Source organism: Cyprinus carpio, chromosome A3 (assembly GCF_018340385.1).
Source record: "Cyprinus carpio isolate SPL01 chromosome A3, ASM1834038v1, whole genome shotgun sequence".
In the NCBI taxonomy this organism is placed as follows: domain Eukaryota; kingdom Metazoa; phylum Chordata; class Actinopteri; order Cypriniformes; family Cyprinidae; genus Cyprinus; species Cyprinus carpio.
Genome location: NC_056574.1, coordinates 34,630,566 through 34,645,493, shown reverse-complemented (window position 1 = coordinate 34,645,493; position 14,928 = coordinate 34,630,566). Strand labels below are relative to the sequence as shown.

General features: G+C 38.3%; 1 protein-coding gene across 1 annotated transcript; it reads left to right on the top strand.

The window, feature by feature from the left end:
- Positions 1 to 661: 661 nt before the first annotated feature.
- On the top strand, positions 662 to 13,854 carry LOC109063858 (serine/threonine-protein kinase SBK1-like). The gene is made up of 4 exons (XM_042731560.1): positions 662 to 874; positions 7,171 to 7,393; positions 9,579 to 9,781; positions 10,614 to 13,854. Exons 2-4 carry the CDS (start codon positions 7,222 to 7,224, stop codon positions 11,466 to 11,468), a joined length of 1,230 nt encoding a protein of 409 aa, XP_042587494.1. The 5' UTR covers positions 662 to 874; positions 7,171 to 7,221; the 3' UTR covers positions 11,469 to 13,854.
- Positions 13,855 to 14,928: the final 1,074 nt, after the last annotated feature.

Below are 14,928 nucleotides of genomic sequence, written 5' to 3'. Positions count from 1 at the left end.
AAGACTTTTCTTAAGTCATTGTTCTTCTAAATTAAATGTCTTGATTGAAGAATGTTTAGATATTTACACTAAAAAACAATTCATTATATTTTAGTTTTTATTGTATCGTACACATATTCAGGATTGGGGAGACCAAATGTAATATGCATCCCTGTAAAAACCCAAAACCCTTTTCTTTCTTATCTTTAACTAACACACACACACACACACCTTTTCTTTCTTATCTTTAAACACACATATTATATATATATATATATATATATATATATATATATATATATATATATATATATATATATATACACACACATATATATATATATATATAATGAATGACCTTGTAAAAAAATATTTTTACATCATGTTATAGATTCTGTATTACACGTACAAGTTTCCAGCACAAGAATAAATATTTTTATTAATGGATGTATTTCCCTGACAGTGCGGCTGCAGCTCCTCGTGAGTCTCCCAGCGCCTCGCGCAAAAAGAAATCTGTACGGAGACAGAATGCACCGACTTGAGCGATCCACGACGGGTACAGCGCTGTCTCGTTCTGTTCGCTGATTTGTTGAGGTTTGCGGTGGGCGTGTGCAGCGCGCCCTCAGTCTGTTCTCTGATTGGTCGATAACGCGGTGGGCGGGGAGAGCGCTGTCACTATCGACATCCACAGCGAACGGAGAGACAATAGTGCAACAGCAGTCGCTCTGTGAGACGGATCCGCGCGATGTGCACAAGAATCAATATTAGTACATCAAGGCTTTAAGAAAATAACAGAGAGGGCAGCAGAAAAAATACTGCTCCTGATGTTCTGGTAGATAACATTGATCACTACGGAATGACAGCGGGGGTTTGCGCATTATTTGTTCCTTAAAAGGTAGGAAACATTGGATTTAACATCAATATAATGTATAAATATATATATTTAAAAAATATATATATTTATACGCAATGTTATACTCATTTGGCACTGCATATCCAGTAAGAACCGAGAACTGCTATATAAAAATGTGCATTTGCACAGGCTACTGTTTAGATAATGCAGATATGCCTTATTTCCATAGTACCTTTCTTTACTTCTAAGATTTATATGTGCATTATATTTATTATATGTGTTATAATAATGCATTGCTTTATTTATGTTGCGTAGTACGTGTAAACAGGCATCAGCATCCTTTTTTTAGTCCTTTTTTCTTATTGTTGACATAAAGGTCTCAGTGCAGCTGAGCCCATCACCTGGAACCGATCCACTGAAGAACAATAGACACAAAAGCCAAAACACATCTTGAGCTGCTGCTCAACGGGTGTAACCCAGACCGAAGGCATGTCATTCAAGCAGGTTGACATGTATAGATGTCAGACAGTTTAATGCCTAAGAGAGATGTTTATGTATTTATGTATGCTTGCTTTTTATTTTGCACACATGGATAGACATGCACATGCACCGCTCACACCAACCCAAAAGTGTACATTCAGTGCTCTCATTAAACTGAATGTCTTCACATTGCTTTCATGGTCTGGACAGGATTTTGCAGGACAGATGACAGCATGTTCATATGCAAGCTTCATGAGTAACACTCTGATGTGTAGGGTTATACCAGGACAGGTGTAATGGCAATATACAGATTAGACATTGACACAATACACAATGTAAACTTTTCATGAAAAACATTTTTAAAAGAGGTTTTCGGCAGATGCCGATAAGTCCAACTGCCCAAAACACTGAGTCTGTCACTATAGGTGTGAGTATTCAGACACACACAGCTCTGTCCTTTGTCTAAATGGGCGTTATTTGAATTCAAACATCTGATATCAGGAATTTCAGAAGCCCGTTGGAATAGATCAGGAGTCTAGTCTTTTATAACATCTCTAGTCATATTTAATAATGTTTAAATTGAGCACCACATTATTTCATCCATCCTATGATGTCCTGTAGTTTAAATTTCATAAAGCATTGAAAATGAAATTGCAACACTTTGGTCAAGCAACCTTGGTCAGGCATGCTGCGATGTTTGAAATGTATGAGACCTATAAATGACAGGCTAGAAAATACCTTTCAGAGCATTTGCACAGAGCCATGCACATATGTGCAGACAGTGCCAATTGTAAACCAGTTTGCTTCCACTATCTGACAAATTTGCATATGAAATAGCACATTCAAACGACAAATTCTAAGTATTTATTTAATAATAAAATGTCTTTGAATTAGTACTTATCTACCAGGAATTGAATGGATTGTTAAAACAGGGTGTTACATATCAGAATGGAGGCAGGTGTTTGGAACGGCTGGTTGAGGCTTGAAAAAGTAAGGGGCTGTTCACACAGAACGTGTTTTTCCAGTCCAATGCACTACTTTTCCATTGTTTTTCTATGTAAACGTGCTAGACGGACGTGTGTGACCATATAATACATATTATAAATTGGTCTTTTGCAGCATGAGAGCCTAATTTTTAAGATGTCGTGTCAAGTTAAAAGAATTTTAACTTTTACACGCAGCGTCGCTCATCAATATCAGTTCCAAAATGTGGACCAATCAGAAGACCCCAGAGGCGGGGCAAGCATTGCAAGCTTTTGTCTGCAGTAGCAAGTTATAAAAGCAGCTGATTATTTGACAGCATCAAGGCAGAGAAAACATTCTGTGCTGCGTTTTAAAAAACAAAAAAACATTCCTGAGCGCTGCATCTCACGTTTTAAGACGCGAAGACGCATTCTGTGTGAACGACCCCTTAGAGGGTATTTGTGATCAAAGCTAAAAGGAAAGAGGCAGAGCAAATTATTGTTCTTTTGATAAAATATATTTTAAATAACACCTGGAGCATGCATGCATGTGTGTGCGAGTGGGTACAGGCCACAAAACCAACACGACAAGCAAACAAACCAGCGCTAACAGGGCTTATGAGGCTTTCTTGAAAGTCTCAGAAAGCTGAGCACTGTCACAGAACATAGCAGAGTGTGTGATTGCAAAGTGTTGGACTAGAAGAAGAACAACAAAATGGTTTATATGAAATTGAAAGTGCACAATAGGACTTTGGAAGATGCAGTAGGATGCAATTTAAAAGGATGGTTCATCCAAAAATGAAAGTTCAGTCATTGTCCCAGGGTCAATGGGTTGTGTGCCACAGAAGAAAGAAATACGTACAGGTTTGGAATGACAATCCTTTAGGATTGGTAAAAAATAATAGTTATTGTCTGGAATATCTTCTACGTGTAATACATTCTCCGGACATTCCAGATATTCTTTTCCTCTGTGCTCCCGCTACACGTGATTGGCGTTGTGATTAATGGTAGAGGGATTTGTGCTGCTAAACCATTGGACAGGCTTATATATCTGCCCTCCATACTATGATTACTCCATAACTCCAATGGCAATTTCAATCTTGTTTTGAAGCCCGTCTAGTTCTATTTTAAGCACAAGACAAATCTTCATTACAGAGACTGATGGCAAAAGGTTTTTTGAAAGTATAAAAAGTCCCATGCTGGGGGTTTATCTGTCTGCTACTCGATTACCATGGAAACAGAGTAAATAAAATACACCGTATTCCACGCCGACATACAAACACAGTCTGTGCAGGTTTCTCGTGTTCTGCTGTATGGTGGTGTGAAAGGGTAACAGCTTTTGTACTGCACAAATACAAACAGATTACTGCACCAGGGAGCGAACTACCCTTGTGAATAAGAAGTGTGCTTACTTGTGTTGAATGTGTACTTTTAGTGTACTTTAGTTTTTTAATTTACTTTTAAAAAGTGCACTTTGTAATAATGTCAAGTTAAAAGTTGTACGTTGAAGTACATTTTTTTGGATCATTGTTTGAATTTTCTTTTGTTGTACTGTAAAGAAGTACACTTATTTTGTGTTGACTAACATTCTAAAGCACATGCTTTAGTTGATACTTGGAGTACTTGATTTTAATTGTAACTGTAGTGTGTTATTCAATATTATATATTAAACTTCATTACAAATGTGTAATCACAAACATATTTAAATACATGACATATAAGTTTTAATAGAAATGACAATGTATATTTTAATTTACCATAAAAGTTTAAATGTCAGTATTCAGCAGTACTCTGTAACCATATTTCATTGACAATAGAAATTATTATGAAACTACATAAAGATTTACTTACAGTAAGTGTGATAAAAAAAAGTGTACTTCTTGTTTAATGGCATTCAATATTCCCATACTCAATTTTATACTACAATAACAAACATTATATATAATATCTTATGTAAATTAAATAAGTAATTTTTGCTATTGTATAAATAACAAAGAGGAACTAGGTTTTAACTAGTGGTGTCAAATGATTAATCATAATTAATCGCATCCAAAATGAAAGTTTTGTTTGCATTATATATGTATGGGTGCTATGTAGAATTATTACGTGTATATATAAATGTGCACACATGCATGTATATATTAAAGGAAAATATGTTTGTTTATATAGAATATATATATATATATATATATATATATATATATATATACATTTTTCAAATATATACAGTGCTTGTATGTTTGTGTATTTATATATTCATAATAAATATGCACAGTACACACATGTATATTATGTAAACAAAACTTTTATTTTGGATGCGACTAATCGCGATTAATAATTTAACACCACTAGTTTTAACATTTTTAATTAAATGCGATGATTTTCTGTGCAGAGGTCGCTGTCACTACTAAAGTGTCATCAGTGGTTGCCATGGGTTTGCTTTAAGGTTACTAAGATATCAGAGTGTTTTTTAATGTGTTACTATGCAGTTATTCGGAGTGTTCGGGTCCCTCCATCAATATAAGTCTATAGGATTTTATTTATTTTTTCATCCATTATATTGTCCGCCAGGCAAAACTGCAAGTCAAATCAATTCAAAAAGTAGCAGCACACCTCTCCACAACAAGCAGCAAGGTCATTCATCTCAATAATTATGTTGAATTTTTAATCCTGAATATGAGCAATGAGGTTGGACAGGATGTTTCACTCTTTCATCTGAAGCATTTCACAGTGGCTACAGGTTGTATACAGTCTATACAGCTATGCAGCATACGTAAATATTAAGTGCTAGTGCTCACCTCTAAAGGAGTTAGATGGATATTTACAGCGCGAGTGTTGAGTGTGGTGCCCGTGAGAGTCCATACAACATTGATTAAGCTGTTTGAAATGATTACTACCTTTAAATGGCTATAAGCACAGGATTTTGGCAGCCACTCCATCTCTGGCAGCATTGCTTTTTCTGTCGAATCTGGAGGAGGAGAGCCAGAGAAATAAACAGTGAACACAAGACAAGGAACAGGTCAACAAAGCACCGGTCTCAGCTCATTGGCAATGAAGAGCTGCATGAAGAAATAAATTGTGGTACAACATGCCACTTTTACTCAAGAGATGAGAAACTGTGTGGGCTGTATGTCCACTGGAAAGACTTGCTTTGAAAATGACATCCAGTCACTGCTTATTATACTGTTATTGGGCATATGTTGTCCTATCTATCTATCTATCTATCTATCTATCTATCTATCTATCTATCTATCTATCTATCTATCTATCTATCTATCTATCTATTAGTGTGTTTGTGCAGATGTGTGCAGATGAGTGTTTGTCTAAAGGGGGCAGCTGTCACTGACGGCTTCAGTTCTGGATGAACAGGTGTGCAATTCCCTAGTAACTACTCAAACTCCTCAGCAACTGCCTAGCAACCACACAGTCAGAACTGCCTAGCAACACCTTAGCAACCCACCCAGAACATACTAGCAGGTTTGTAACTGCCTAGTAACCACTCAGAAGACAAGTGCTGCATCCGAAATTGAATACTTGCCTACTATATGTGAAAAACAGAATGCCAAAAGAATAGTACGTCCAAACGTGACAATAACAACATGGCAGTTGCAGTATGATCGGATTTCAAACTACACATATTCATACTAAATAGAACATTTTCAAAGTGTTTGAAAAAAAAATTCCAGCAGCTCCATACTCTCTCTCTCTCTCGTTCACACACACACACACACACACACACACACACACACAGACATTTTCAAATTTCCACAGATGGTGTCACTGAACAGGAAGTGCTGTCATCCTGTCTCATTCAACACATTCTTCTCTATTAATGAGCACTGGCAGGCCCGAGGTGCCATCAGGACTGTAAATTCATTCAGAAATCTCATCAGACAGACTGTTATGTTAGTAGAAATTCCATTGAGCTTTCTTTGAGCATGCCGTTATGAAATCTGATATCTCACAACATTCTAAATTTCCGTTTCACAACATTCATATAATGCCTTTTGTATTGTATTTCCATATATGCTAGCACAACCGATGTTTCGAGAAATAACAGCCTGGAAAACTACATTTTGCACATTTTTGCTTGTGCAAAACTTAAGTTATAAGTGTGTTGGAAATAGGCAGACTCTTGGCCTTTTTAAAAGTATCGTAATGATAGTCTTTCATAGTTTTATTTGCATTTGCTAAATTGTGTACATTTTATACACACACACTAATTTTTCTGAAAACATTATGTCACTTAGAAAATATCAGCTTCATCAAGCTTCATGATTTGGATATCATTCATGTTCGTAGCACAAATGGTATCAAACACTAATAAACAGCTCTTTAGACTGCTTTAGTGCTGTTTGTTGTGCACTGTGATTACATACACTATGCTTACTTTCTGAGTGATGTTCTGTTCTTACAGTTCTCTTGAATTCAGCTCATTTGTTGAATCAATATAGTACATGCTAGCCTAAAACTATGAAATGGTGTTATGCAACAGGCTAGTTTGCCCTATAACTCCGTTTTGAGAGGGTTTCGTGATGCGGAAGTAAATAGCCCTATGGAACTGATGTGATTTTAGCGTTACAAAGGGGATCGGTCAGGGTCTGTGCGCTCTGATGTTTTGTTCTGCTTAGTTCCTCTCATACAGTATGTTCTCATTTCGGATACACAGCCTGTGATGTCGCGCAGATAAAAGTTCCTCCACAGAACAGAAAGAAGACCAGTGAACTATAGGATGCACAAGGTTATATAAGTTTAGGAAGTGCAACAATTTCTGTAACTTTGATGTCAGTGATAAAGTATGTGTCCAGTGCAATCATGCTCCAAAGCCCAAGGTGTGAAAGTATTTTATCATGTACTTTAACGATCTGCCCTTCTTTCCCACTTTCCTACCTTTAGATTTCTAAATCAACTGTTGTCGTGGTAACTGGTCTCTCCGTCTCTGGAATAATGAGCTCCTCGCCCCACATGTCCCGTTCCTCCGTTGACATCCTGGAAGAGCTGCAGCTTATCACTGCTGAGAACCTGGAGAAGCTGGACTTTAATAAGTACTATGAGGTCATCAGGGAGCTTGGCAAGGGCACCTATGGCAAGGTGGACCTGGTCATCCACAAGATCAGAGGTAGGTTGAAGGAGATGGACAGGATGGCTTGGCTTACAGGTCTTAGTTAGGAAGCACCAAACACGTTTTGACAGGAATGAAAACGAGGCTTTGAGGGGAAGAAGCACAGCGTATTCGACACTGGGTGTTCAACAACATGCCAGTTGCTCAGCTGATGAAACATCTTCCTAAACCTCTTTCAGAAGACAAAAAAACTCCATTAAAAAAGTTTTGAAAATTCCATGCGAGATTTATACATTGTGTGCTATTTTAAAGACCGTTAACAACCTTGTTTTCATCCATGAAGAATTCAATATGGTGCATAACCTGATCTATTTGATAGAGTTGTAAGTTATTCAGATATTATATATATATATTTATATCTTGACCATGTTTAAGTATTTCATATCTTTCACCTATTTATTGATGTCTAGGACAAACAATTAGGATATGAAAGAGATCTCATTTGTGGGAAATTTTCCCATTCAAACGGACAAAGAATGTTTGTACACAAAAATGAAATCCACCTACACTTACAAACACACACAGGCACACACTTCTCTCTAACCTGTGAAATCATGCATTATTTATCAGTCATCTGTCATATTTTCAAGATCCTGTAGATCAAACGATTACTGCGCAGCTCACTATTAACATGTGCTTTCGCACTAGAGTTTTCAGAGTGGACACGAGTCCATCTGACTTCGAAGTTTAGTTTGTTTTAGTAGCGCAAAAAAGGTTTCATGAACCCGAGTCTGCTGAGTTCGTATGAACTACACAAAAATGCTGCTGTTCATGAATCAAAAGCACAACACGAAGGCCTGCAGGGGTGGAATCAAACTCAGCGGCCTTACTATTACAGTATTTCCATCTGCTGTTCTCCCACGGAAAGTAGCTGGCGAAGCTAGTCAACCAGTGCTGATGAATGACCAAAGAAGTCTTGCTGGTTTTGCTAATCAAGAAACCTTGTTGGAACACCAGCAACCCCTTCTGGGAATCTCCAACCAAACCCCAACACACTGAATGCTGGTGACCATTAATCATTAGATGAACATGTAGGAATACCTAAAAAACAACCACTTGCTCCCAGCTACTGTACCTTTTCAGCCTCTTTCAAGATGTCCACACGTTCTGATCAAGAGATCATGTTTACATTTTTGTTTAGAAGTGTAGTGATGTTTTCCAGGCTTGTGCTTGGCTTGTGCAAAACACACCATCTGTCAGCAGCCAAAATCCCCATCCATCTACACCTCATTTATTATTCACAGAAGTAGCCGCCATGCTAAGAGGATGGATACTGAAGTCAATCCTGCTGGCCTCAGCACAACTCGTGTACATTTCAGGATATCTGCTCCAATACCTGACAGTTATTGCATGTGTATTATGAGATGCCCCTCAGAGGAAGAATGTGTTTACCAGCTAGGATATCACTAGAGGCGTAAATTGAATTTGTGTTTGTCATTTTCCATTTGTAGCTTGCTTTAAGCGTTTCTCCGATCTTGACGGTTTCATAATGTTTGTGGGAATACTCAGACTGTAATTAAATGCTGAAACCCGGAGGTCTGTATGCCAGTGTACTCACAAATGTGGAACTTTTAGCATATATTTGTGTTTAAAATGTACAGTTTGTCTTTTCCAGAAAATACTGAACACAGTATCTGCTGCTCAGGGTTGTATACCACTCTGTTCTCTATAAATGAGAATGACCCCTCTCTTTAATACTGCATTTCATCCAAATGTGGGATACTCCTTGTGACCATTATGATGTTCTATTGCCTGATGCTTGTGTAAAGAAACTAGATGTCAGCGCTGTTGTTTCGGTAGTCCACATGGACATCTTTTACTGAAAGGAAAAATTGCTGGTGGGACTGAGGACATAATTAATGAGTTGAACAATGCAATTAATCAGACTTGTGCAGCTAGAAGCATTTGCATACTTTCATGGCCTAATACTTTAAAAAAGAAAGAAACAGAAACAGAAAATAGATTCATGTTATTGGGAATTGCTTTAGGTTTTCTTGAAAAGTTCCCTTGTAAATTGATTTCCCACATTAATACATGACCTGACATTATCTTGGCGTGACATTTAAAAGAGCACGTTCAGATCTTGCTAGTAGGTTATTAGCTCTGTGTCACAGACAGAATAATCAGGAATGCATAAAAAGCCAAGCAATGTTAACCTCTACCTCTCTCTTTTTTCCTCCAGGCACGAAAATGGCCTTGAAATTCTTGCGGAAGAAAACCACTAAGCTGAAGAGTTTCCTACGCGAGTACAGCATCTCTCTCTACCTGTCACCTTGTCCTTTCATCATCAACATGTTTGGCATTGCCTTCGAAACTGATGAATACTACATCTTCGCTCAAGAGTATGCACTGGCAGGCGATCTCTTTGACATCATTCCTCCTCAGGTGAGACAACGAGAACTCGAATCGTTACTTAATAGATATATTCATTTTGTGCTATCTTGCACATATGCACAGTGGTTTGAGTCCTAAAAGAAAGCATCAAAATGATTCTGTTCTAAACTGAAAACTAGGTTGTAACATTGTGGGTGGTTGCCAGGGTGTTGCCAGGCTCACTAAAAATATGTGCTTGTGGCAAAGTTTCGGCAACACAATATTGCACATTTGGCAGCAGTTTCAAAGTGAAATTACTTTGTGGGTGGTTGGACGTAGTGTCCGTGACATTATTCGTTGGCCATTTTGGAGGGAGGTTTTGGAGCCTCACTCGAAAATTCGAAAATGGGCAAAGAGGCGGGAGCTGGTTGCTGAAACCATGCCCACCTAACTCAACTGTGGTGACAACAGCGGCAATCCAACCCTAAACTGACTCCATAGTGTTAATGAAAATTATATAAAAAGCACTTGCTGATGCAGCCGTGCTATTTTAACTTCCTTCTGCGTGGGTTTGAGCTGTTTTGTCGATCCATAGTTTCCCGGGATTCGTACCGGAGCGCTTCACTTCACAAGTGCAAAGCTGTATAACGTCAGTTACCGGGCAAACCCATACGTATGGAGTTGTATATGCAACACTAACATTCAAAAGTATTACATTTCAGATCTTGCTGTGTGTTTTTTTTTTTTTAATTAATAGTATTATATTGGTTTTGTGTTTAGGTTTTGCTTTTCTAATCTATGGTCTGGCCCTGTAAATCATAACTTGTGTGAAAAGGAATTACATAGCATCTGTTATGTAACCACATGGTATTTCGTCGTAGTGTCTAATCTTTCCTGTGCGTAGGTTGGACTGCCGGAGAACGTTGCCAAGCGGTGTGTGCACCAGGTGGCGATTGCACTGGATTACATGCACTGCAAGAAGCTGGTGCATCGTGACATAAAGCCGGAGAACGTCCTCATCTTTGATAAGGAGTGCCGGAAGGTGAAACTGTCAGACTTTGGCATGACGCGGTGCGCTGGCTCTCCAGTGAAGCGGGTGAGCGGAACCATCCCGTACACGGCTCCAGAACTGTGCGACCCCAGCCGGCAAGAGGGCCTGTGTGTAGACTACAGCACTGATGTGTGGGCCTTCGGTGTACTTCTGTTCTGCATGCTCACTGGGAATTTCCCCTGGGAAAAAGCACTCCCGACTGATGCTTTCTACGAGGAGTTTGTGCACTGGCAGCATCGGCGGAGGCGAGCCAGCGCGGTGCCTTCACAGTGGCGTCGTTTCACTGATGAGGCGCTCCGCATGTTCCGCTGCCTGCTGGCCATCGAGCAGGACCGCCGATGCTCTGTCAAAGAGGTCTTCAGCTACTTCAACCATTGCTGGATGCTCGACACGGAGAACGGCAACACCAGCCATGTCTTGGGCGGTAACAGCAACAGCGGGACAGTGATGAATGGCCGTCCGGCTGAGCTTAGCTCTTCTTCCTCAGAAGAAGATGAGTTGGTGGACCGTTTGAAGCAGCAGAGCTTGTCGCCTGTGTATGGGGTGACTAAAGGAGGCATCATCATGGAGCCAGTGATGGCGCACTACTCCTCTACATCCTCAAACAGCCCTGTTTCCTCCACTGGTGGCTACGAGCGCGTCTCCCGGGACAACAATGGCAACAATGGCCGCATCCTGGTCACAACACCTATTGAAATATGTGTGTAGACAGGTCACTGGCTTTAACCTACCTTGCTCATAAACTTGGGATGACTAGATGACAATAAGGACACAAGTCCTTAGCGTCAAAGGAAAAAAGTTAGTCTCTGATGCACAAGTGCTCAGCATCCCAAGAAGAGCGGACAGCTTGAAACCCTTCCTGATGACGAGTATCTCTGAGGGAGTGTAAGACCGTCACCAAAGTCTGCAGACTGTGCACGTTTTCCACGTATAATTAGACCAAAATGAAAGCAGTTTACATTGGAAACTTTAGAAGAATAGAAAGAAAGAGAAAAACTCTTGTGTGAAAATATGAAGCAATATGTTGATTTCTTAGTGAAAACGTGATTAAGTCAAAAAAGGAACATGGAGAAAAAAATAACAATGTGGAGATTCACGTGGTTTCAGGAGCACAGTAGGAACTGCATTGGTATTGTTTTGTGCTTGTGTATCCCTGTGGTCAGTGGATAAAAAAATTGGAAGCTTACTGGATACTTTATAAGTGTGTTGTATTATTAATTTTGGTCTTGACCTTTTTGTTATTTATTTAGTATTGTAGCATTACAATGTTCAATTATAATTTGCAGAGGATCTGCATTGTCAAATCTCAGTTTAGTCACCATTAAACCAAAAGTGGCAAGAACAGATTTCAGACGACTGTTACGGAGGTTTGAATGGTATACTGAAAATCTCTCTTCTCTTAAGTAACATATAGATGCAGTTCATATACAGTGAGCAATTCCTTTCTGTCAATACTTGGTCAATCTTCCATTCTTCACAGGGCTGTGGGTGTACCACAAAATACAAGCGTGATTTAGACATGATGAACACTTCAAAAACCATTCGGCTACTGTGTGTTCATATATTCATACAGTACTGAAGTACTTTACATTATTTCCTCTTTTACGTTCTTTCTGAGCATCATGGATGGAGTCCTGATAGCACACGTATGTCACTGAAACATCTAGAAGATGTCAGTTTTGGAGTCTCTTAGAGAAGCTCCTGTTGGATGTTAGAATGCTATTCAGCCACTGTTTTTTGCGATGTGAGATTTAGATGTTTATATATGAATTTGCTTTTTTTTTTAAGTCAATCAGATGTTTGTAGACAAAATGTGATGCTTAAAAGAGCATGTTATGCTTTTCAGATTTGCAGTGTTCTCTTTCATAGATGTCTTGTTGACGTACATGAGATTACTGAGTGAAGTTTAAGGATTTCTCAGGTATACCATTCATTGTGTCAACATGAAATCAGAATTTACTCTATTTACTTTCTTTATACACATTCCCAATCTTACTGTGCACTTACCTGTGCACATTATTCAACATATAAAAAGAGTTTTCTTCATCAAGTATTAACTAAGATTTCTGCCACTAAACTGATTTTGTTGTTTGATGACAGACAAATACCTCTTACTTTCAAACCCTCTCATTCAACCATCTGACTATGAAACAGACATTTGTAAAATTTAGCCTACCGCCCACTTCTGATTTTTTTTTTTTTCTCAGAGTATCCTGTTTTAAAATGTCAAATTATGGTTATTATTAGTCAAATTATTTCTAACACCATTTCATGTTGTCTTTAACACCTCATTTGTTACTTGAGGCATAGGAAGGATCTGTTAAATGAAAATGTCATATTCATGTGTTATAACCAATGGGGCATTTATGTCTAAAAGAAATGTGCTGCTTTAGTCCAAAAAATGAAGGTTCAGCTGTATATCTGTATAAGATCTTTTATTTGGATCATTAATTACATATAAAAAAATGTTACCAGCTGCTAAACCTGGTATACTTTGTGTTTAGATTCATTCAAATTCCAGTAAAGTGAAAAGTCTTGCGCAAGTTTTTCAACTTTTTGTTTAATATTTACAGATTTTTTTATGATATTTGTTCGATTTCATACTCTTGTTTGAAGAAAGCTAGCAAAACAAGTTAATTTGTTGGATCTTGTTGGATGTTATTAAAATGCAAAAATAAAAGTGTTGACAATGTTTGAAAGGGCATTTTGCAAAACTAGACCAATGTAAGGAGATCTGTGCTACTTTTTAGGATTGTGACAATTATTGTGCAGTGATAATTTAAATTATCACAAGTTTGCATAACATTATAAAAGTTACAGTGGAGTCAAAAAAAGGTTTTAAGTTTTTTTAATTCTTCATGTGTGGAACATGGACCTTATATGGCCAGCCAGCAGTGATGAGGCAGTACAAAACACTGATGCGCTCACAGACAAAACCACGAAGAAGCTGAAAGACATTTTAACCCTGCAAAATGTATGAAGTCAAATGTGAAAATCTTTCATTTATTTTTTATTTTTTTCCAGAAATATTTGCATGAATCAACATTGCTCTGGAGAAACACTGTATAAATAAACACTAAAAGTATTGAACGGATGTGGCTTTTGAGTCTTTTCTGAAGAAATGTTAAGTTTAAAACAATATTTGAATTCATGACCAATGCAGTTGGTGATTTCTGTGGACCACTGAGTTGTATACTTACCCGAAAATATTAAGCATAGTTAGTTTGGCATGTCACCCTTTTTTTCATGCATTTTTCAGCAAAACCCCTCTTTCTGCATGTTACATTAAGATGTTGCAGTGAATTCTGTTTAAGTACATCTGTTTTGAAGCAGCAGTGTCCATGAGTAAAGATGGCAGCATCATTATAGGATGCTAATGAGAGGCGATGTGAGAAAAAGCCCTATGGGACTGTGTGTGTTAGTCTGAGCTTGGTAGTTTAACTTAACATTTCCCCTTTCTACTAAAAGAAGCATAAAAGGGAATAATAATGTAATGATAATATCTTATTTGCTCTAATTTCTTGACTAAAGCAGCAGCTCTAGTACTTCTGCCATTTGGACGGCTCAGACTGCAAGACAGAAGCAGGAAGACAAAACGACAGCTATGTTGTACATTTTGTTCCCACGATTCATGTTGGATTAGGAGAGAATGTATCAAACACCCACCTCATTACCATCCCTCCTCTTTCACACCTCAGAGCCAAACACGGTTTCCCAAGATGATATCGCTCAAATCACAACCCCGTGGTTCTTTTCTCAAAAGCTCAAAACGGAACTCCAAGATCTCAATGTCAGCCTCTTTTAAAGCTTGCAAAGGCTGAATTCCAGTGCTTTTAGCTGGTGGCCAGCGCTGTTTGTCAGACAGTGATGTAAACTATTTATGTGCGGTAGCATATGGCTTTTAAAGTGATTCACACCGGACACATGGTGAAGCATGCTGATTTGTGTGATCATCTGAGCACACTCAAAAAACCTTTAGCTGCACATTAGTGGGGATAGCTAAAACAAGCATTTTCATTACTATTTAATGAATAATGATTACTACATTAAACATTTGTGGAAAATCTGGAGAATCTCACTGAGATTTGTGAAGCCCAGAAAACCCAGCCACTATAAATCCTCACTACCACATAGTAAAGATCTTATTCCTTCTCTTGTTCTAGCTAAG

Bases quoted from the DNA above. Each gene is read 5' to 3' on its own strand.
- LOC109063858 (XM_042731560.1), top strand. From the start codon at position 7,222: ATGAGCTCCTCGCCCCACATGTCCCGTTCCTCCGTTGACATCCTGGAA. The intron at 7,394-9,578 runs GTAGGTTGAAGG...TTTTTCCTCCAG, and splicing joins GGTCATCCACAAGATCAGAG to GCACGAAAATGGCCTTGAAA. The intron at 9,782-10,613 runs GTGAGACAACGA...TCCTGTGCGTAG, and splicing joins TTGACATCATTCCTCCTCAG to GTTGGACTGCCGGAGAACGT.